Raw genomic sequence first — 25,515 nt, forward strand, 5'->3', positions numbered from 1 at the left:
ACCCAAAGTGGGGCTCTATCCCAGGACCCTGAGATTACAAACTGAGCCAAGAGAGACAACCAACTGAGCCACCTAGGCATGCTGACATGGACAAAAATTTTTTAAAGAAATATAGAATTTATTGATGAGCAAGCTAAAAGCCCTTTCTATCTGGTGAACTTGAGGCTTGAGACAACTTTGATAGATAAATATGGAGTGAGGGGATGACATGTAGAGGAACATGGACAGAATCAGAAGAAGCCAATATAGATTATTTTGTGTACTACCAAAAAGATCAGCTGGACTAGAGAATAGAAAATATAACAAGAGGAAATTTAGAGTAGCCTTGATGTTTAGATGTCATTTAAATGCATTGAGTTGCATTTAAGTTGCATTGAGTTGCATACAGTTGAGTATAAGTATGAGTATAAGTTGAGTATTAAGTATGCATTGAGCTGCATACAGTTGAGTATAAGAGGAAGGACAGTGTCTTTATTTGAGAACAAAATACCGTTTTTGAAGGATTTTCTGCAGGAGTAAAATATAGTTGGATTTACTTTTTAGACAAAATATTGTGAGGGATTGTAAAGGAGATTGGATGGGAAGAGATAGAGAGAGAGTTTATTAAAAAATGGGAAACTGTACATACATTGAGAAAAATCATGAGTCCATAAATTGGTGCAACATCCGTGAAAATGTCAAGGCTGCGATGAATGAAGAAGACTTAACAGAGACATACCAAGGAATTTAACAATTGGCCCCAAGTGGTAAATGAAAAGTTCTCACTGCAAATGTCTCTGTTGGTTTTAAGGATAAAGAATTGAGAAAGTGACATGAACATTAATTAAAAAAAAAAAAAAAGCGAGGGGAAGCCAATAGAAGGACAGATGAAGAATTTCTATTTGAACATATCAAAGGTAAAATGTTTATTGGTTAAACCATGTGGAGATGTATAGCAAGAAATTTGAAATGAAGATCTAAAGATCAGGCACCTATTTAGGATTTGATGTCTATATCAAGGAATCTTGGGGTTGATTCTTAAAGATTGCGCAATGGAGCTCCCCCGCCCCGGGCCAGCGCGGGCGCTCAGGCCTCCGCGGCGCGGTGATGGCCGCCTCGCACCGAGCGGCGAAGCTGGAGGCCTCCATTCTCCAAACTCCGGAAAATCCCAGCGTCGGAGCGCAGGTCGCCCAGAATGAACGCGAAGACCCTTCGGAGGCCCTGGCGGCAGCGGCGGCAGCGGCCTTAGAGGAGGAAGAAGGCGAGGAAGAGGAGAAGGCTGTGCTGCCGGCGCTGGCGGGGACTGATTTTAACACCAACATTTCTGAGGTGGACAAACAAACACATACAAGCAAGGAGGACTTTGTGGACTTTTCTGATATATACCACTCGAATGAAGAGTATTTTAGGAAGCTAGAAGAGCTGAAAGCTGCCCACTTGGAAACTATGGCAAAGTTAGAGAAGATGTACCAGAATAAATTAAATTTAAAAGAAGTTCAGCCAGTGATCATCAGGGAAGAAGCTTCTAGTGTCTCTTCCAGGTCTGATTCAGAAAAGAACTCCTATCACACAATCTCGTTAATGACATCATTTTCAGAGCCTGATTTAGGACAGTCGTCCTCCTTGATTATGTCTTCCTCTGAAGATGAGTTGCCGAACTCAGAAAAAGAGTATCCTGAAAAAAAGAGGGTGATGAGCTATGCTAAAGAACTCATTAACAACATGTGGACAAATTTTTCTGTTGAAGATTATATTCGGTATAAAGATGCTGATTTCCCGGCAGTTGAAAAAACAAAGAAGAAACCAAGAGAATGGGTGCCAAGGATTACAGTACCTGAGCCTTTTCAAATGATGATTAGGGAACAGAGGAAAAAAGAAGAGAACATGAAATCTAAATCAGATATTGAAATGGCACACCAAGTGCTCAGAGAACAAGAAGAAGAATCAGAGTGTAAGAAAAAATTCCGAGCCAATCCAGTTCCTGCATTCGTCTTTCTCCCCCTTTATCATGACATAGTCAAGCAAAATGAAGAACGCAGGAGGCGTTTGAAGGAAAAAACCAAAGAAGCTCTTTTGGCTTCACAAAAACCATTTAAGTTTATTGCAAGGGAGGAACAGAAGCAAGCAATCCGGGAAAAGCAGCTGAGAGACTTATGCAAGTCTAAAAAGAAAACAAATCAATTTAAGGCCAGACCTATACCTCGATCTACTTATGGCTCAACCGTAAGCTCAAAGTTTAGCTCAACCTCCAATGAAAAATTAAAAGAAGAAGAGCTCTATAGAGAGATTGTGATGCAGCTGAGGGCCCAAGAGCTTTTGCAGTATTCATCTCCTCTGCCTTGTAGGTCAGGTCTCAGAAGCTGTGCTCCGAGGAAGCTCAAGTGTCCTGAACAGGTTGAAAAGTTGAAGCGTAAACACGAGTTGAGATGCCAAACTGCCAATTTTGAATACCTTCCTGAGAGATACCGGAAACACCTCTCAGAACAGAAGTGTTCAGAACTCCTAACCATTGGCCGTAAACCATCTGGTCTTCATGCGGCCTCTAGCGCATCCACTAAAAGAGAGAAAATTCTGGCAGACATTGCAACAGATGAAGAACATTTAAAAGAAACACGGCCTAATCTCTCTCCAAGGCACAAACTGACAGTAAGAAGTGCAAGTGCAAAGCCTGTGCCTTGTAACTGCAACCCTCCAGTGCCCACAGTGTCTTCCAGAGGAAGAGAGCAAGCCACGAGGAGATCACTTGAGGAAAAGAAAATGTTGGAAGAAGAGAGAAATCGGATCCTAACTAAACAGAAGCAAAGAATGAAAGAATTGCAGAAACTCCTGACAATCCGGGCTAAGGCTTATGACTCACATCAAAGTTTAGCTCAAATGTCTAAATCCAGAGTCAAATCTCTCAGAAAGAGTGAAAATGAAAGGATGAGAGAATACCAGCGAGAACTAGAAGAAAGAGAAGAAAAATTAAAACACAGGCCGCTACTATTTGAAAGAGTTGCTCAGAAAAATGCAAGAATGGCAGCAGAAAAGCATTATTCTAACACCCTAAAAGCACTAGGACTGTCTGATGAGTTTGTTTCAAAGAAAGGCCAAAGTGGAAAAATAATTGACTACTTCAGCAATCAAGAGATGAAGAGTTTCACTGACGATAAAGAAAGCTTTGAGGAAGAAGAAAAAAGAGAAGAAAGAGAGAGTGGGGAGGAAAATCATTTTATGGATACGAACAGCCAGGATTCTTACAAGGAAAAAGAGGAAGCTGATGAAGAGAGCGGAGAAGAAAAATCTGTTATGGAGTAACACAGTACCTGCGGCTCTCCCGTCTGTGCCTGCACTGTCAATGGCAGCCCTGGGCCTAACCATCCATGCTTGTGGTGTGAAGAACATCCATGAGAGCCCTCCAATAGGTACAGGGCTCTTGAGCAAAGTCATCTGTAACCTGAAAAAGCCAAGTCCAGCCAAACAGTTGTCGGTTCAGTTAGGGTAAGGCTTTGCCTAGTCAGGTTTTTTAATCACTCCTAATGGTTCGCAACTTTGATCTTACTTGTATTCTTTTAAAAAGCATTTGAGAATCATAGTTGTCACAAACTGATTGGTTAGAAAAGTATGTGTTACTTCTGTATTTGGTGTGGAAACAAATGGCGTGGCATTGAGAGCAGAAATATTGGCTTTTGGTGATTCAAAAAAAATTTTCTGGAAAGTCTGAATCAATAAATCTTCAAATTATAAAAAAAAAAAAAAAAGATTGCACAATGCCTGGCCTCCCCACAGGAAAGACTAGACTGATACAATATGGTTTAATCTAGGGTGCTGAACACTCCTTGCTACATTTTGTATTTATTCACTGTGAAGGGATCTCCATTCCCATTTCATACTGTACAAACTTCTGTGCTTTAATTCACCTGCACACACGCACACACACACACACACACACACACACACACGCTCATGCATGCACAACTTTGCCATAATTCCTTTATGACCAGTATGTAGCGTGTCGTGTGACTGAACTTACAGCACACTACTGAAGCCTGCATAGTTAGATAGGGTCAGAATGTCAATTTTTTTTTTTTTTTTTTTTTAAGATTTTTATTTATTTATTTGATAGACAGAAATCACAAGTAGGCAGAGAGGCAGGCAGAGAGAGAGGGGGAAGCAGGCTCCCCGCTGAGCAGAGAGCCCGATGTGGGGCTCGATCCCAGGACCCTGAGATCATGACCTGAGCCGAAGGCAGAGGCCTAAACCACTGAGCCACCCAGGCGCCCCAGAATGTCAATTTAAATTGAACTTACGGATGAGATGATGGATGCCACTCCGTCTGTCTAGGCAGTATTTTGCTTCACCAGAGAGAATCTGACAGCTGTTGTTTAAAGGAAGTCTCACTTCCACTCACTTCCTTATTATGACATTCCAATTTCCTTCCTGAGACTTTCTTCCAAGTTCTTGATCCCAACCTTAGAAATTTGCATCTGAAGTTCCCCAAGCAGCTCTAATATTGAAACAGCTGCATTATTACCCCTGCAATCATTCTTCCACCTTTCAATTCCTATAGCACCTGCAGTTTTGCTCCTCGGACAGCACTCTTCCTTTACTGCTTTGCAAAAGAGCTGTCTTTGGAGTAGTTTTATCTCTGCTACTAAAATTGTAAACAGTGAGAGGGCAATAGCCTTCCTCATGCTCAACATACAGAAGGGACTTAAAAATAGTACATACTTGACAGACGAATAAATTACTAAATAAAAGAACAACACTATCTGCGAAGATTTGTTTAATTGTTTGACACTGTTAAAATAGACACAATGCCTTAGATATGCTCTGAGCTCCATCAGGGGTATGGGAAAGTCAAACAAGAGTCACACATCCAAGAAACCTGAACAGACAAGAAATTACAAAAACTTGCATCTCTCTATGGGAGCCTACTGAAAGGTATTTGATTTTCTTCTAAAGCTTTAAATAGATAGTAGGAACGTTTTTAAAAAATTATGAAATAGTGGGTAGATTCAGAGTAATATTTTAAACTATGCGTGGTAAGGTATAAAGAACATTGCTGCAGTGAACACTTGCATACCTGGTAGTGAGATCAATGGTAAAGACAGAAAGTGACAGCCTCACCACTGTAGTTCTGTGTATCTTACCCTGCTCATCCTTTACTTCTCAGTAACCCAAATTGTATGTTCATCATTTCCTCTTTTTTTTTTTGCATACTTTAACCACAAAATTTGTATTTCTAAGCAAAATGTTATTTACTTTTTTTGAATTCTTTTTTGCATAAAAGGGGATTATGCAGTGTGCGTTCTGCTCAGTTGGCTTTTTTCCTTAGTCATTATGTTCCAAATATTCATGTATATAACTGTGTGCATGTATATCTAGTTTTCTATTCTGTGACTTTATCCTAATATATTTTTCATTCTCACATTTGCTATTATATGTGTTATTGAGGATGTTCTTCCACTAGGGGTCTGGTGCACATGTACAGGAGAAGAATTCTTGGATTGTAGAGTATGAACGTATTCAAATATCCCATATGAAAACAAATTTTTCTCAAAGTGGCCCACTGATCTCCATTTCCAACAACTGTATCTCATTGTTCCCATGGCTCCATATCCTCACCAACTCTCAATATCCCCAGACTCTCTATGTTTGCCAGTCTAGTAGGCATAAAATCATAAATCACATTGTAAATTTGCATGCTTTTGATTATAAATCAGATAGGAAATCTCGCATGCTTATTGGACATTTGGGTTTTCTATTATGTGAAGTGCATGTTTATATATTTTCTCATTTTTTATCATAGTGTATCTTTTTAACCTGATGAATAGGTGCTATTCATTCATTCTGGATACTTGCACTGATCACTTCTGTGTGTTGTGTGTATTTTCTCCCAGTTTGTGGCTTCTATTTTCATGCTACAGTGATTGATACTTAATGTAGTTCAAACTGTCAGTAATACTGGGTTTAATCAATTATATTCTATTTAATTCCATAAAGATATGATCCTAAATTGTCATCAGAAATATTATTTTTATCTTTCAGTCATTAACATATTTATGGCATCAGTCAGGGGACTAATTTTATATTTTCTCCATATAGATAACCAATGGTGCCAGTAGGATCTGTTGCAAAGTACATTCTTTTCCACCGATCTTTAGTAAAACACTATTAGAAAACAACTGTTCACATATGTGTAGGGCTGTTCATTTTTATGATTTTTCTATTGTTTCAATAACACCTTGTGTTATTAATTACAGCTTTATAATAATTCTTTATAACTGTTAGGACAAATTCTACCCCAACCCAACCCCCTTTTTCTTCTTTAGGAGTGTTTGGTTTTTCTTTGATGTCAATTTAGACTCATCCCCTTAATTTCATACACAGAAAGAACACAGAAAATGAACAAAATAAAAGTAATTATGCGGGGACTTCAAATATAATTGATTTGGTACATAAATAACCCGAAATAGAAATGAGAGTTACACTTTTATCTTGTCATATATAATTTTCACAATTTTTTTTCCACCTGATTGAGACAAGTGTGTATGAATGCAGTTGATTTTTGCGCATTGACTTTATAGCCCCCAGCTTTGAAAATTTTTATAAAATTTCCTAATTCTTTACAAAAATTTCTTGGTAATTTCTTTTATTTTTTTCTACATAGATAATCAGATGTTAATATAATGACTTTATTCTATTTTTGTTTGTTTTTCTTGACATTACTATCTTGCCACTAACATACTGCTTTTTAGCATCTAGTATAATGTTGAATAGATGATGTTTTTGCATTACAAATGATATGTGCTACATGCGTTTTCATAAATAACTTTGCAACCTTACAGAATTTCCTTCTGTTCTTAGGTTAACTGATTTTATTATGATTGGATGATGATTTTGCCAAAATTTTTTTGCATCTATTAGGATAGTCATTAAATGATAATATATTATTTTTAAATTGTTAAGCCAAATTTGTAAGGCTTAAGCATAATGTATTATATTTTATACAATACTTGCATTTGCCTTACTTTTATTTTGTTAAGAATTTTTCAGTATGTATTCATGGCAATATTGTGATAGCAGGAGGGTTTATTCTACACTCTAGTACTTTAAGAGAAGATGGCCCAGTCTTTATTTCCCACAAATATTTTGTTATCTCTAGCATATAATTTTAATGTTTCTTATTGATCTCTACACCTTGCAGTTTACTATATCTCATAAGGTTTGTTATGGACCACAATACCTTTAATTATTATACCAAGTAGTTTACAGATGAGCATTATCTAATACTTTATCAGAGAACACACTGTAAATTGTTGTTGAGGAGGAAACTGTTAGTTGCCCTTCACTGAAAACAAAACAGACATGGATCATTGATGCTCTTCCACATATAAGAGTGACTGTGTCTTTCTAGATGAGGCATAGAAGAAGCGGCTTCTTTTGATGCAATGATTAATACTACTATTTCCACTGTTAAATAAAAAACTCATAATAAATTCCAAACTGAGACTATCCTGGAAAAATTGGAACTTATGATTGCCATGCTTTGATTCACCTTATTATGTGCCAAGAACTGTTCAAAGCACTCCTCATTTAATTTCTGTTTCTTACATTTCACTGAACTTTTAAATCTCATTATCTCATACCCTGGGAGGCAGGTACTATTACGTACTCTGTCTTGCAGATGGGGGAGTGGAAGCATGGATAGGTTAAGTATCTAACCCAAGGTCTTGGAGATTATAAGTGACAGGGTTGAATAAAAGACAAAGCAGTCAGATTTGGACTTCATTCTCTCAATTCCTATATTATTCTCTTTTCTTTCTTCTGCTTGGTTTGGATTTTTTGATCTCTTTTTCCTAGTTTCTTAAAATGGAAACTTAGGTTATTATTTTGAGGCTTTTTTTCTAATATTTAATATTCTAATATTTAATATTTATAATACTTAATATTTTATAATATTTAAGACTCCAAATTTTCTCAAATAATAAATCACTTTTGAAAGAAAACAAATCTCATAAAAGCCAAGTAGAGACTAATTTTTCTAAAGCATAATTAAAAGGTACAAACATGAATCCATATATGATATTCCTATTCTTATATATATAACTTTTAAAAAACAAGTGGGCAAAAAACTAAAGCAATTAAAAATAAATATATTAATTTAATGTATCAAATTAGGATTTTGTTTCTTAAATGAAATAGTGCTCACAGTAAGCATACAGAGATAAATAAGCAGAATAACAGTGATGTGCTTCTGTTGAGCTCTGCATACCTGTATTCCATAGTCCGTATGTCATGTGATGACTCAGCCCTCCAACACATTGCTCTATGTGAGAGTTCCTTTGTTCAGCCACCATGATGTAATTAAGATTCATCTGGCAGGGACATCATTTATGTTTTAAGTCCAATTTAATCTTCTTAATTAAAGGTGTACCACAATACCAAAGAGATGATAAGAGTCACTGAGATTTAATATATGAATGTATAATTGTAAAGTCCAGTCATTAATAAACCTTCAAAAAAATCCAAACTGTGCATAGATTGTGTGCTAGTCTCTTATGAAGGTGAAGACATTTTTTTTTTAAAGACATCTGTAGGAATCTCATGTATAATATGCTATGCTCCTCCCCTGAAATCAAGGACATATATCTTTGAACTTGTAGTGGTTATTGATTCTCATTATGAGAAAATCATCTAGTCTTTAACTATTTCTTCAGATTCATCAAACTATATTCCAAACTGTCATCTTTCTCATCATATAGAATTCCTTGTGTGTCTAAATGTGCCAAACTGCATGTGGTAGGTTAAACAATGACCCCCAAATATGTCTATACCCTAGTCCCAGGAAACTGTAAATGTGGCTTTATGGGTCAAAAGGGACTTTGAAGATGTGATTGAGTTAAGGATCTTAAGATGGGGAGATCATCCTGGAGTGATGTGTGGCCTGATAAAAGCATAACGATGGAGGAAAATTCAGACTGAAAGAGGAAAAGCTAATATAGTGACAGGATGGTGAAAGCAGAAGTTGAAGTGATGCATTTTGAAATAGAGGAAGTGACCATAAACCAACGAATGCAAATATCCACTAAAAACTGAAAATGGCAAGTTTCTTCCCTCAGAGCCTCCAGGAGGAACCAGCCCTATCAATAGCCTGACTTTAGTCCAAACTAATTTCTGATTTTCTAGTTTCTGACTTTCAGAAGCTCTCAGACCTGTAAGAGAGTAAATTGGTATTGTTTTAAGACAATAAATTGGCACTAGTTGATTATAACAGCGTTAGGAAACTAATATGCTTTGTCTTTGCTAACATCGCTCCTTGTGTCTCCAAACAATATCTAATTCTTTGCCTTGTGAACTACATATTCTCCCATGTTGGCTCTTTCTCCCCACACGTTTTTTTCCTGCGGAAAGCCATTAGTGGAAACCTACATGGGAATAATCACTCCCATGTATTTGTGTTTAGCTTCAGGGTCATGTCTTTATCATAGCACCTACCCTATTTCATTTAATGTTGTCCTTTAAGGTTCTGTCTACTTAAAACATGAGTTCTGGTGGGAAAGGTACAGCATTATTCCCATTTTTATTCATTAATCTTTAGTTTTTATTTTTATTTTTCAGCAACTAGAGTAGAATCTAGAACAGAGTTAATAAATCTTTGTTCAATTAATTTTTTATACAGAAAAATAACTTGTAGGAGTTCTTTAGATTCTATGCTATTTTAGACATATTCTTAATTTAAAATTTAATCTTAGAAAATTTTAAAACTTGGGGCACCTGGGTGGCTCAGATGGTTAAGCTTCTGCCTTTGGTCAGATCATGATCTCCTTGGTCCTAGAATCAATCCTCATGTCAGGTTCCTGGCTCAGTGAGAAATCTGTTTCTCCCTCTGCCTCTCCCCATCAGCTTGCACTCTCTCTCTCTCAAATGAATAAATTCTTTAAAAAAAAAAAAAAAAGAAAGAAAAATTTAAAACTTAAAAACTTAAAAATTTAATCTGCTTCGATAAATCAAGACAATTTACGCATACATAGATGCATCTGTATATACATACATGCATGTATATTACCAAAAAATATTCTGACTTTCAAAGGCATCCAGCTTTTAAATGAACTGATGACAAATGATCTGTATGTTAGATAATAAGTGGAAAAAGTAATCTAGGATAGGTATCCTCAATTTAGAGGACATATAATAATGATTCTAAGAGTTAGGAAGAGTGATGGAATTAACAAGGCCAGATGATATCATTTACTAGAGTACATATAATTAAGATTGCTGCATGAAAAACAATTTCTACATTATTTCCTACATGAAAATAATGTCATTATTCTGTTTATGTTCTTATTTGTTTTCACTCTGATGAGAATAGGTCACAAGTCTTGGTACTGGATGAATTCCCTGAAAATGAATGATGCTGTAATCTTCTCTTTTCTTTGAAAAATATTTGCTTATGAGTCAGAAAAGCAATAATATGTGGAAAATATTGTTAGCAAAAGATATTTATAGCTTCAAGTTGACTTTACGGTTATTGGCACCTAGAATTATATCAACCATTCTCCTTGTTTGTTTTGTTTTGTTTTGTTGTAGTTAGAATTCTTTTTTTTTTTTCCAGCATAACAGTATTCATTATTTTTGCACCACACCCAGTGCTCCATGCAATCCATGCCCTCTCTAATACCCACCACCTGGTTCCCCCAACCTCCCACCCCCCGCCACTTCAAACCCCTCAGATTGTTTTTCAGAGTCCATAGTCTCTCATGGTTCACCTCCCCTTCCAATTTCCCTCAAATCCCTTCTCCTCTCTAACCCCCCATGTCCTCCATGTTATTTGTTATGCTCCACAAATAACTGAAACCATATGAGAGTTGACTCTCTCTGCTTGACTTATTTCACTCAGCATAATCTGAATTCTTTTTGATATGTACCCAGAAATAGTGTCACAGAACTGAGTGTAAATTCTAAGAACCTAAGTGGTTGGAATATTCAAAGGTGAACCAGGAAATATCTCAGCCAGATTTCAGAGTGCAAAGCGTCCCTTCTAATTCTGGGACTGCTTTTCATGTCATTTTTGACAACCATGGCATCATAGGAGAGGAACATACAAAGAGAAACAAAGGCTTATCTTGTGATGACGCCTTTATGGAATCATTTTACCTCAGAAACTGCTATATCCACCCCCCCCAAATCAACAAATTATTTTGATCTATGGTTTTGTATACATACTAGTCAAATGAAAACTTAGTAGTCCAGGCTGTATTCGATAGAGGCCTATAGACATAAGTCTTTGCTATCTAGCTGCATGGATATTATATTGAAAATGTTGATATTGCTAATGGTTAAGAAAGTAGGAACACCTGGGTGGCTCAGTGGGTTGGGGCCTCTGCCTTGGGCTTGGGTGGTGATCCGGGGGTCCTGGGATCAGGCCCCATGTCTGTCTCTCTGCTCGGCGGGGGGCCTGCTTCCTCCTCTCTTTTCGCCTGCCTCTCTGCCTACTTGTGATCTCTCTCTGTGAAATAAATAAAATCTTAAAAAAAAAAAAAGAATGCGAACACTGACTCAAAGAAAGATTTTCTGTATAACCATTATTTACAGATTTGCAAGAACTCAAATATTTTAAGTATTTTTACATGATGACACACTTATGAAAGCATTCTTGTTATTTGGATAATATTTACAGGGGTTTTGAGAACATGGGGAAAATGCTAAGGCCTTTATTTCCCATTTGCTTTTCTGTGTATTATCAAATACATAAAAGTGTTTAGTGCTAAAATTGTCATTTAACTTCCTAATTTTCTGATACGCAAAAATGTTATATCTGTATCCCAGAAGCTGTAGAGGCAGGCATCTATCTAGTTGAATATTTTTCAAGTGATCTTGTCTTTGGTACTATTTTAAATGCACAACATAGAAGTCCACATTGTTTGACCTGTGGTAAGCCATTTTATTAAGACAAATAGCAAGTTATTAAAGAATATTACATCAAAAATTGGAAAAGTGAGAGTGAAAAATTCTTTCAGGAGATACAAAAGATTCTCTTCTGTTTTTTAAGCCTGTAGCTTAATTTAGGATATTGTGTTTATAACATATCATCTTTATGGTCTTTTTTCATATTCAGAGATGCAGAGGAGAAAGAGAAATACACATACTTAGTGTTGAGCCCCAGTCTTAAACTTTTTCTAAAAACCTTGAGAAAAGAAAAATGACCCAAGTATGATGGATTGAGAAGTGTAAAATGTAGAGAGTGAGTGGTAAATTAATGAGCTCTAAAAGTCTCTACAGCTACTTTCCTTGAACCAACTACATTGCAAAGGAGGTTACCTCACAAACTGGTGTAAAATTTTGTGAAAATTACACATATTTGCTTGCTCATGTTTTAGGAGAGTAAGAAAAAAAAAAGTGTGATTTTACATTTGTAATAAAATTAGCAAAGTTAAGGTGAAGAGATTGGCCCATCTGCTCCTGAATGCAGGAGGAGGGTATTAAAGTCACAGAATGAAAATTAGAATGATTAAATAGTTTTCCTTTTTCTCTCCCTAGAATTCCCTATCTACAAGCCCCATGTCTGCCCCACTGAGTTTTCAGCGTTTATTTCTTCAGGGTTTCTCTTGAGAGTAAGACACACAGTCTCATAGAGAAAAATGAGTTAGGCTTTAGACTTTGTTCCAAAACTACAACAAACATAGTTTTAAAGTTCATTACTTTAATATGCAACAACACATAGTTTGAAAATCATGTTGTTATATTTACAAATAAAAATGTTTCATGGCATTCTTTTGTACACCTTTAATCTCTGTTAGGGTCTGTTGTTCTGTCTCCTCATTCAGTTCCTGATATTGGTCATTAGTGTCTTTACTCTTTGTCAGAGTTGCTAGGAGTTTGTCAATTTTATTAACTGTTTAATTTTATTAAACAGTTTCCAGAGAAACTGTTTTTGTTTTCAAAGACTTTCTCTTTTGACCACCAACTTCTCTTCCTCCCCCTTCTACCCCTCCTTCCTTTTCTTCAGCATTGATTTGTGCTTTATTATTGTCTTCCTTCTGTTTTTGCTTTGGGTATATATATATTTTTTAGATTTTATTTATTTGACAGACAGAGATCACAAGTAGGCAGAGAGGCAGGCAGAGAGAGGGGGTGGGGGAAGCAGGCTCCCTGCTGAGCAGAGAGCCCCATGTGGGACTCGATCCCAGGACCCTGGGATCATGACCTGAGCTGAAGGCAGAGGCTTTAACCCACTGAGCCACCCAAGGTGCCCCGCTTTGGGTATATTTTTATCATATTTTCTTAATTTCTTAAAATAGAAATTTAGATTCTTCTTTTGAGATCTTTGTTCTTTTCTAATAGAAGCATCTAGGCTATAAATTTTCCTTTAAGGGCCCATTTACCTGAACTTTACAAATGACATTGCACTTTCATTTTCATTCTACTTAACTTTTTAAAAAAAATTCCCTTAAGATTAGCTCTCTAGGGTCCCTGGGTTGCTCAGTGAGTTAAGCCTCTGGCTTCGGCTCAGGTCATGATCTCAGGGTTCTGGGATCGAGGCTTGCATCGGGCTCACTGCTTAGCAGGGAGTCTACTTCCCTCTTTCTCTGCCTACTTGTGATCTCATTCTGTCAAATAAATAAAATCTTAAAAAAAAAAAAAAAAGACTAGCTCTCTAACTCAGATTCTATCAGTTTTCTAGGCTGCCACAACAAAATACCATGGACTGCAGGGTTTAAACAATAGATATTTATTTTCTCATTGTTCCAGAGTCCAGAGTCCAAAATCAAGGTGACAGGTAGGATTGGTTTTCCTGAAGATTCTGTTCTTAGCTCACAGATGGCCACCCTCTTGTTGCTTCTTCATATGGTTGTCCCTCTGTGCAAGGGAAGCTCTCATATCTCTCCCTGTATCCAAATCTCTTTATATAAGGACATCAGTCAGAGTCTATTAGAATCCACCATATTTGTTCTCATTTTAATTTAACTGCCTCTTTAAATCACTATCTCTGTATACCATCATATTCAGAGGTACTGGGGGTTAGGGCTTCAACATATAAACTTTGAGAAAATACAGTTCAGTCCATGATTATGGATTATTTAGAATTGTGTTATTTAAGTTCCAAAAAATAGACATTTTCTTTCTGTTTTTATTTCTGATTGAATTCATTTAATCCCATTATAGTCATAAAATAAACTTCATATGATTTTATTACTTTAAATATATTGTCTTAAAATTCCAGATATGGTTCGTATTGGTGAATGTTCCATGTAAACTTGAGGAGAATGTGTATTCTGCTGTTTTGGAGAACTATTCTATCTTTGTCAATCAGATACTATTGTTTGATTGTGTTGTTCTATAGTCTCTGCTGATTTTCTATTTAGTGATTCTATTAATTACCAAGAGAGGTATTCCTGTTTTCAATAATAATTATGACTTTTTCTTTTCCTCTTCTTATTTCTCTTGGTTTCTATCATGTATTTTGAAATCTTTGGTGAGTATACATGGGATTACTGTCTTATTAATCCTTTTATCAAAAGTTATCATTAATCTTATAATTAAATAATGTCTTTCTTTATTCTTGGTAATTTCTTTGTGCCCTAAAATACTTTTCCTCCAGTACTAAATAAAATCACTCTAGTTTTCTTTTGATTTTTTAGTTTCTTCCCTATCCTTTTATTTTGAAGCTACCTATATCTTCAAATGTGTATTTGAAGTGAGTTTATGGTAGACAGTATAAAATGGTATAATTCAAAACATCTGTTTTATGAATCTCTTTGTTTAAATTAGCATGTGTAGAAAATTTACATTTAATGCAATTATTGATATGTTTGAATTTAGATCTATCATTTTACTATTTGTTCTCTTCATTGTGTGTTTGTTTTCTGTATCCCATTTACTGCCTTCTATGGGCTATCTGAACATTTTTAAATATTCTATTTTTCCTTATCACTTGTTATTTTTTAGTATTTAACTATGTATAATCATTTTAATGACTGTTCCAGAGATGACAGATTTCATGCTTACCTTTTCACATTCTATTTAGAACCAGAATTTTACTTTTATTGAGATGTAGAAGAATTGCCAATACATAGAATCCTTTGCCCTCCCCGCTTTAAGCTAAATTTATCTTAGATATTGCATCTCCATACATTGAAAAGTCCGTAAGACAATATTATTTTGCTTTTAATTGTCAAACACATTTTAGAGTAGTCAAAAAAAGAATAGTTTACAGTATTTAACTTAGATCTTTATAATATCTTTTTATTTTCACTCATTGCTAACATTCTAGATTCCATCTTTTATAATTTCTTTTCTATTTTGAGAACTTTCTTTAGCCATTCTTTTAGGGTACATCTGTTGACAATGAATTGTCTTAGTTTTCCTTCAACTGAAACTGTCTTAATTTTACTTTCATTCTTGAAAAGTATTTTCACTGGTTATAGAATTTGGGTGGCAACACTAATAGCTTCCTTTAATTTTGCCAATTTTTCTTCTTTTATCTGCCTTTTTTTTTAAATTAATTTTTTATTTTTTATAAACATATATTTTTATCCCCAGGGGTACAGGTCTGTGAATCACCAGGTTTACACACTTCACAGCACTCACCAAAGCACATACCCTCCCCAATGTCCATAATCCCACCCCCTTCTCCCAAACCCCCTCCCCCCAGCAACCCTCAGTTTGTTTTGTGAGATTAAGAGTCACTTATGGTTTGTCTCCCTCCCAATCCCATCTTGTTTCATTTATTCTTCTCCTACCCACTTAAGCCCCCATGTTGCATCACCACTTCCTCATATCAGGGAGATCATATGATAGTTGTCTTTCTCTGCTTGACTTATTTCGCTAAGCATGATACGCTCTAGTTCCATCCATGTTGTCGCAAATGGCAAGATTTCTGCCTTTTTATTTGCATTCTAATATTGTTCTATGAGGGCAATGTCTGCTCTGAAAAAAAAAAAAAAGAGACAAAGTATACTTATTTTAAACCAGAATATTTTATGTATTTTATCTGAAGAATCTTTATGTTTTCAGAAATTTCAGTGGACTGATTTAGTAAACTGATGGCGGATAGCAGTTAGAATACACTGGGTACAGTTTACATCATGAAGCAGTCAGAAGGAGCACAGTGAATATGGAGGACAGCCAGACCCACAAACCACTTCTTGTCACCCAAGAGCTACTGATTTACTGCAGAATGGAAAGTTCTTTCAGACAAGGCAGAATGTTTTTAAACAATATTATGATGAAAAATTATAACAGGTGGGTTTGGCTTTCTAAGTTCCAAGTGATTTTTAACTCTTGTGTGAGACTATCTTTAGAAAAGAATTTAGCAACATGAGTATCATTGTTGAATCATTGCATTGATCATACTAACTGGATATAGACTTAAGGTTATAAGCTCTCCCAATATCTAGAGTTAAAAGTTTAATTCCCCAAAATGAGAAAATTATTCACATATTTCCATATACTCAATGATATACAGTATGTGAAATACAGTATGTGAAATATACAGTATGTGAAATACTGTAAATTGTTTTATTTTAATAAAATGACTCCAATCTATTTGACTTCCAATTAAAGTTCAGTGGATTGGGTGAAAATTTATGTCAAAGAAATATGAACAATCATGTTAATAGGCAGGTGTCTACCATGACTCATAAGGAAAAGTAGGGCAATATAGTAGTAAGAGTACCAGATTACAAATCACTGGTCATGAGTTCTAGCACAGTGTCCTTGGCTACAATCTAGCTGCTGATCTCAGTCAAGCCTTTCCACTCAGCATATAAGCATGCTCAAGGCTCAAAACAAAACAAAACAAAAACAACGTGAACAATGAGAACACTAAATCTCCTCTTAATACTTGAGCTCTCTCTAAGCACTTCCCAATTTCTCCTCATTCCTTTCACATTCTAGTTTTGCAAAAAACTAATTGACACCATTATACTACACTTTCACTTTCCTCAAGCTTCATTGAAGTCGGTCTTCTGAGTTAATTATACAAAGCAACTTAGATTAATTCTTTCTGTAGATCCTCATTCTCTTTTGTATGTAATTATGCATTCTTCACAAATTAAATTTTTCTTCCCCATTTTCAACCCTTTACCTACTCCTCTAATCTTACTGAACTAGTCAGGACCTTCACTAAAATGTCAACTCAAAGTTGTAATAGCGCACACCCTTGTTTGATTCCCTGTTTTAAAGATAATATTTCTAATTTCCTTTTTTTTTTAAGATTTTATTTATTTATTTGACAGAGAGATCACAAGGAGGCAGAGCAGCAGGCAGAGAGAGGGGGGGAAACATGCTCCCCACCGAGCAGAGAGCCTGATGTAGGGCTCGGCTTGATCCCAGGACCCCAGGACCATGACCTGAGTTGAAGGTAGAGGCTTAACCCACTGAGCCACCCAAACACTCCAATATTTCTAATTTTCAACATTAACAATGATGTGTAGGTTTTGGTGACAACTGTTACAAGGATAAGAAAGTCTACTAATCTTAAAGTTTGTACCATATGTAGATGTGGAATTTTATCAACTGCCTTTATTGCATTTCTAATATCATCCTTTTTTTCTCCTTTATTTAACAAAAGTTGTCAATTATTTTTGTAGAATTTCTAAAATTAATCAATACTTGTACAAACCTAAGCATAATAATATATACCCATCACTCTTTTTTAGTTTACATCACTAGATTTAGATTGCTTCTATTTCATTTATGGTTTAGAATAAATGTACATGAGCAATTTTGAGTTGTAATTGTCCATTCTTGAACTGTACTTGACTGGTTTTGGTATCTTTAAAGGATGATTTGGGGAATATTCTCTCCACAAAAATTTGTATAACTTGGCTGTGAGATACCCCTTCAAACTTGTTAGACTTGTCCATAAAGCAGTTTGACTTTATTTTCTTTCTGGAAAAAAAAAAAATGGTAGCTTCAATTCAATCTTTCGATTTTTCTTCCACTTTTAGTTATATTTCCTGGATTTTGTCCATTACACCTAAATTTTCAGATTTATTGATATAAATTACCTTATTAACTTCCTAAATGGTGCTGTAATTATAATTATATCCTCAGTTAATTTCCAATAGGATTTCTCAGTATCCCCCACCTTATACTCTCCCCCTCATCAGTATTGCCCCAGTTTCTACTTCTATCTTTGCTAACAACTAACGTTTTACTTTGTTGTCGTATCTTTGAAGTTTTTCATCATTTTTTAATTTGTATCTGTATCTTTTTTCTTTTGAATTTTTTCTGACTTCTTGAGTTGAAAACTTACATCATTCAATTTTCAGTTTTAGAAAATTATTTTTCTTCCAAACACATCTAACACAAGAGGAATTTCCTTGAAGAACCACCTTTTCTGAGTCCAAAGTTTCATTTTGTATTTTTATTAAAATTCAAAGTAAGGTTTGATTTCCATTATGATTTCTTCTTGACCTCATGATTATTTATGTGTATTGGTAATCTCCAATCACATGGAGATATTTTTGTATGATATCTTTTTATTGGCATCCTACTTATTTTTTTTTTTTACTGTGCTTTTAAAAAAATTTTTTTTTCTCAACATAGCACTTACCCTCCCTAATGTCCATCACCTACTTATTTTTTTAAAATTTATTTCATTCACTGTTTTGATTTCATAGAATATGGCTGTTATGACTATGTAGAACTTAAAAAAATATGTATTTGCTAATTGTTGGTTGCTGGCTTATATATATCTACTGAATAAAACTATTTCACCATGTTGTTCAAGTCTTAAGTATCTTCTTAGACCAATCACAAATAAGAAAGTTACATTGAAGTCTTTAAGTATAATAATGGATTTTTTTTTAATTTTTTGCAGTAATTCTATATAATATAGTTTAATATAACTTAAAGCAATTTTATTATGCGATTATTAGTTTAGAGATGTCAAAAATGTTATTATTATATAGTGAAATATTCTACGTTTCCCCACTTTCCTTTGACGAGAATTTTCTTGGTATATCTTCCTTTCATTTTACTTCTAATTTCGGATTTTTATGTTTTAGACCTCTAATAAATAGTATTTGGATGTATTTTTAAAATCTGGCAATCTCTGGCCTTAAACTGGTGAGTTTAAACAATTTACATTAATTATAATGTCAGTTTACATTTCTCTTACCTTACTTTTTGTTTTCCTTTATGGAACTCTTTCTTTGCTCTTTCTCCCCTCTTCTGTTGCCTTGTTAGGTTTGCTTTAGGGGCATTTCATTTCTATTTTTTTCTTTTTCTCGATTGGAAATTTTATAGCCTAATTTTTTAATTGTAATGGTACCTTTGAATATTATAATGAATATTTAAAAATGAACAATATTTTTATATCTCTTAGCAACATAAGGAGTTGAAACATTTCTTACTCCAATTACTCCTCTCCAAATTCACATGATTTTATGTTCTGCATTATTGTTCTGTCTTTTCTTAACTCAATAATGTTAGCCATGACTTTGATTATAACCTTATACAGTTTGCTAAGATCTACTTAAATGTTCACCAATTTATTTTCTGAGGTTTTTTTTCCTATATTTCAGTATTCTAATGTAGGATAACTTGTATGTATACCTGAGGAGCATTCTTACGGTATTCTTACAGTAATACCTGTTATTGATCTGTTGTTGATAGTCTTTCAATTTGTATTTATCTCTATGTCCTTAATTTCCTTTTGTTCTTAAAAGATTCTTGTGGCTATTAAATAGAGAATTCTAGGCTAATTGTTACTTTTTCTCAATATTTTGAAAAAAGTGTAATTGTATCTTATGGCTCTATTGTGGATGTTGTAAAGACTACTATCAGCATGTTTTTTTCCCAGTTGTTTCATTTATTGCTCTCTCATTATTCTTTTAAATATCTTCTTTTTCCTGTAACGTACTTTATTTTTACTAAAATGTGCCTGAGTCTAAGTATTTTTTTGTTTGATATATATTCAGTTTACTGTATCTATTGGTCTGGAAATGTCTCAGAAATTAACTCTTCAAATATTACCTCTTTTCTCTTCACTCTATTTCTTCCTTTGAGAATTCCAATTAAATAAATAATAGAAATTTCTGTTGACTTTCATCATATGTTTCCTATTTTTCAATTCCTTATCATTGTCCTGTACTCTTAATATTTCTGGCATCATTGCATCTTCAGCTGGAGTTATTTGTTATTATCTCATTTATTAAGGCTGTATTTGTATTTCAATACTGAATATTTTTATTATATGCTCTTTATGGTTTTGTTTTACATCTCTCTGGCCATTTATTTAATAGCATTCTTCTGCTTGATAATCCATTTATTTATTTCATTTGACTTTTAGTACTTTAAGCAGGCAACTTCATTTTGTAATATTCTTGAAATCTAAATCAGTTTTGTTTCTGCTGAATCTCACTGAAGGTGACTTATTTTCCTATATGTGTATGGAATTTTATTTGTAAACTTGGATTTTTAACTCTGGGAGAATTGGGGGTTTAAACTGAAGCTGTTTCTCTACAGCTAGCCCAGCTAGGATTGGAGAATAGGCATAGAGCATGCTGCTAATCTCCCTTGGAGTATCAAGTTTACTGTGAAATCATTATCAAACCTTGTTCATCAGGTTGATGCTGATATTGATATGTGCTTTCAGGGTAACCAGAATATTGCTTTAGCTTAAGGTTCTCAGATGGTGTCAACTTACAAGTTTTGTTTGTTCAGGGAGAGTATATTCCTTACTTCTTATAGATCCAGCAATACATTAAAGGTATGCTTTATGCATTTGTAAATAAAGTATCCCCTGGGTCACTGGCCTGCTATACTTCCAAAGCAAACACACACACACACACACACACACACACACACACACACACACATGTGTACACACATGCACACACAAATACACACACATACAGAAACACAGAAAGAATGAGAATGTGAGACTATGTTGTAGCCTAAGGAGATTGGCACTTTTTTGCTTTTTCTCTTTGCAATGACCTGAGCCTCCAGCCTTCTTCCTTCCCCCTCAACCCCCCAAGCACACATATGTACACCTCACCCTCCTGGACATTGAATAGTCCTTAACATATTTCCAGACCTCTCTCACTACCTATATAGTCCTACTATGGTATGTTCTCATTGTATCTTTTCCTCATAACATGCAAAACTACTGTAATTAGATAAATGTTATAAAACTGGGAGCTCTTTTATCTCTTTAACATCACTAACAGTGAGCAGCACAGCTCCTGTCTCCATAAATATTATTAAGCAAATAACTCAAAGGAAGTGCTCAGATAATGTAACTTACCACAACAGGTAGGGTGGAATGTCCACCAGGACCAAATTTGATCATATTAAATTGGATGAATATATTGAATTTGAAAATTCTTCTTGTTATTGAATGTATAAAACACATTTAAGTTCCAAAATACCTGGGAAGCCAATATTATTTAAAACCTAATTTTGACCAGCTTAACTGTACTTGAAACTGTGAAGTCAGATGTAAAAGGCCATATTCAGGCCATTTTGTAAAATATTCAAAAGGTTCATATCTTCTTTATATATTGCTTGAATATATCTCCTAGAGAAATAGATACCTGATTTATAGAGATTTAATAAATAACAGACATAAATAGTTACTATAAATAATAACACTGATTATCCCGTGTAATCAAACCCTTCACCTGCTGAGATATGCACTGTGTTTATGCAGATCAGCTGTAGGCCTTTCATCCATGAAATTATAGAATGTATAATGTGATGGGCCATGATATATTCACTGTAATTGCTTATTTATAAAAAGAGCTATCAACAGCCCACTTTAAATAAATTCAAAAATCACCGTAGGGCATTTAGAAATGAATATTTTATATGACATTTTAAAAAGATTACGAGCATTTCTTTGAACAGTAAAATTAATAGCTGTTTGGCTGTTTAAACTCATCCAGTGTAGATTCAGGATAATAGCTTATAAACTGTAATTACTGTATTTGTGTTTTAATTAGAAATAACCATCTACTTTTCTAGTAATGCAAATTTTTTACCTAAAATATGAATAAAAGGAAAACAAATTAATAAGTGTTGAATTTTCTCATGGGTCTTTTGAAAATAAAGTATGTTCTATTAGTAATTCTATCTGCAGGCTTATCTATTGCCTACCTACACATCTATACTTTTTGCCTCAGTAAATACGTCTATATTACACAGCAAAAAATATCAAACTTTTTGATCCTCAAATGTAATTTTGAAAGTCTAAAGCTTTTAATATACTCAGAAACAATCATTATTTTGTCTTTAATCTTTAGTATAAATGAATTTAACACTAGCTTGAAATACATTATAAAGCTTGAGGTAGCCGTCAGAGACACAAATTTCTAAAATCAAGGGGAGGAAACCTCAAGAATAATGATCTTGGTCCCAGATCAGCTAAAGGATAGTGTATTACAGAATCATTCACAATAGACAGAGGAGAAAGGACACAATTAAGATCTATGAAATTCTGAATAATGGGAATATGATGAAATAATTCATCTCATCTTGATTGAATAGCTTCAGAAGACCACAAAGTTATCTGCATATTCCCCTTCAATCTCTGAACAAAAATTATTTGCCATACATTCTTTTGTACATGACTCTTCCATGTTGACATTAGAAATCATTCAAATAGTGCCAAACTTTCCATTTAAATTTTTAAGATTTCTGTTCATTTTAGTTCATAATCTTATACATAGGAACTTGCTTATCACTCTTAGCAGTAAACCAAGTGTGTGCTATGAATATAAATAGAGGTGTCTGAGGACCTTGTTTAGATGTAAAACAGCTTTCTACTTTAGGGAAGCTTTGGAGGCTTTCTCTTCTGAGAAATTATCGATGTATTTCCTCCAAAACTAAGGGAAGTTATGGTGAAGCATCAAGTTTATACTGTCAAGATAGATTAAGAAAAGTAACCTGGAGAGAATGATCAAATTTATACTATTTAATACTACCATTTTCAAACTAACACTGAAGATAAAAGATGAAGATAAAGTGAATATGCACTCTGAGAAACATGAAACGGACATTAACTTTCTGCGAATCGAGAAAGAAGAGTATTGGGCTTGGGATCCATTTACATGAGACACATAACTTTTTTTCATAGGAAATACAACAGAACTGTAAGCTGTATAGGGCTGTAATGGTTCAACTTATTTATCTAGGAACTTCAAAAATGATAGTAAGGATCGAGACAACTAAAGGTAAAAAGATGTACAGAGACAAGGACTTTTGAAACATGTGCAGGCATTAGCTGTTAAACGGTAGTATAAACTAAACCTTTCTAGATACCAGTCAGTAATGAAAGTCTCAAGTCCTTAGGTGATATAAAGGTTTAAAAGACATTCAGAACTCTGGAGAAATGGACTGATGAATGCTTGGGACCTCTGTTGTCTGAGTCCCCTTTGTCCCTATCCCCATCCCATTCAGGGTTACTTGGTGAATTTCGGATTTGGCCTATCTATATGGGAGAAGAGAGGAAGGAAAAAAATAATTTCTCCCCTAAAGTGAATTCCTCAGTATGAGTTTAGGTAAAAAGAAAGAAAGAATCTGTGTCTGAGTCTGATCAAATACTAGAAGTCTCCCAAAATATTTGTAGAGGCATTAAAAATATTTGTAGAGGCATTTAGAAATAGTTAATGTCAAGGAAGATTAAGAATTTAATGGTAGAACTTTCTTCAAACAAATTTAAAAAAATCAATAGAATGATTAAGTTATAAATAAGCCAATGATTCCAGGGCAGAATGTTTAAGTTATGAATAAACCACTGATTCCAGGACTCTCAAAATGGCTAAACAATAAATGAAGTGACTTTCGAAATAACACTGAGATAATTAAATTTATTCACAGGGGACACAAATAAGGAAAAATCTTGTATTCATATATAAAATTTGTAAAAAAATAAAAAGTTTGTATAAAAAGATACAATTGAACAAAAAGGATATATTTGGAATTACTACTTATAACTTACGGATATAATAAATATATATTCAGGTACTAAATGTGAACTTAGATATCCAAAGAAAGTTTGTATCTATCTTTGGTTTGAGAAAGCTCTATCTGTTCAAACATGGATATAAGAATTCACAAGTGTTCTCTGCTTGTAATGACAAGATATAAACTGGAAAACAAATGAGCTTAGTAGTTTCATGGAAAGTTGCCAGCAATGGAATTTTAAAAATCACCTATATAATAATGACTTTTCCCAAACAGTGTATTTGTATAATAATGATTTTAGGAATAGTGTAATGAAGATCCTTAAAAAATTAGGAGTTAAAAATAAGTCATCAGAAAGAAAAACAAGTACATTTAAAATATGCTTCTTTGTTATAAAAAATACAGTCATTACAATAAAAATATATTTTAAATTCAGGTATTGTACCATCTCATGATATTTATTATTATTATTCAATTCCTTGTTACTTCATTATTTTAAAAAAACATAATTTTAATGGATATATTTTACTCAATTGACTGGTTATACCATAACATGAGTGACACTCTACCTTCAAGTCATTTGGTTGTTTCCAAAGTTTTATTATTAAAAGTATAGTGTTCCTACAGATTTTTAATATTTAAGAATGTTTCTTTAGGAAATATCCCCAGAGATGAAATAGCATGTCAATAATTATAAGCATTTGTTATGAATATAGCTAAAATATTTCCAAAAAGTTTATGACAATGTAAAATGCCATGAGCAATGTATGAGAGTAGCAGTTTTACCATAGTTTAGAATATCATATTTCCACATTAACTGTGAAAAAATGAAAATTGGAATCTTATTTTGATTTTCAGAGTTTTTAAATTATAAAAGTAAATGTGATTAAAATGTGTCATCAGTTAATGATTTCATAAAAGATACTATCTTCTTTTACTGAGTACTTTTATTCTTAGACTAAACTGCCATTGGTAAAGTGGTAGAGAGCTACATTTCTATAATTCTTCCAACTACTGCAGTAGCAGTCGTAAAAGAAACACTGGGATTGCACTGTAATAATTTGTTTCCATTCTCTTGTATATATAAGGTTATTTTGTTGTTGTTGATTTGTTTTTTTGTTTTTAATTTAAAACTACTGGTAGTAAGCTGAATACTTACCACCTAAACATACCCAGTCTCAAGACCCAGAACGTGTAAATGTTACCTGCAAAAAAGTTTTTGCAGATGTGATAAAATTAAGGATATTGACATGGATAGATTATTTTGGATTATTCCAGTCAGCTCTAAATCCAGTTTGTCATTCCTTACAAAACTGAGCAGAAGGAGATTTGATACACACAGAAAAGACAAAAATAATGAGACCAGGGAGGCAGAGACTGGCTTGGTGTGACCACAAGTCAAGCAAAGCTGGCAGCCACCAGAATCTGGAAGAGGCAAGGAACAGATTTCCCTATAAATCTTCAGAAAGAGCACAGTCCTGTCAACACCTTGATTTTGGCTCAACAAAAATGATTTTAGACTTCTGTCTTCCAGGAACTGTGAGAGAAAAAAAATTTTTGGAGTTTTAAGTGATCAAGTTTGTGGTGTTTGTTAGAATAGCCACAAGGAGCTAATTCACTAGCTACTGTCAC

At 34.2% G+C, this 25,515-nt stretch overlaps 1 protein-coding gene across 1 annotated transcript; it reads left to right on the plus strand.

The window, feature by feature from the left end:
• Positions 1-1,041: 1,041 nt before the first annotated feature.
• On the plus strand, positions 1,042-3,718 carry LOC116588394 (protein FAM161A-like). The gene has a single exon (XM_032339361.1). It carries the CDS (start codon positions 1,087-1,089, stop codon positions 3,274-3,276), a length of 2,190 nt encoding a protein of 729 aa, XP_032195252.1. The 5' UTR covers positions 1,042-1,086; the 3' UTR covers positions 3,277-3,718.
• Positions 3,719-25,515: the final 21,797 nt, after the last annotated feature.

Source organism: Mustela erminea, chromosome 4 (genome assembly GCF_009829155.1).
Source record: "Mustela erminea isolate mMusErm1 chromosome 4, mMusErm1.Pri, whole genome shotgun sequence".
Classification (NCBI taxonomy): domain Eukaryota; kingdom Metazoa; phylum Chordata; class Mammalia; order Carnivora; family Mustelidae; genus Mustela; species Mustela erminea.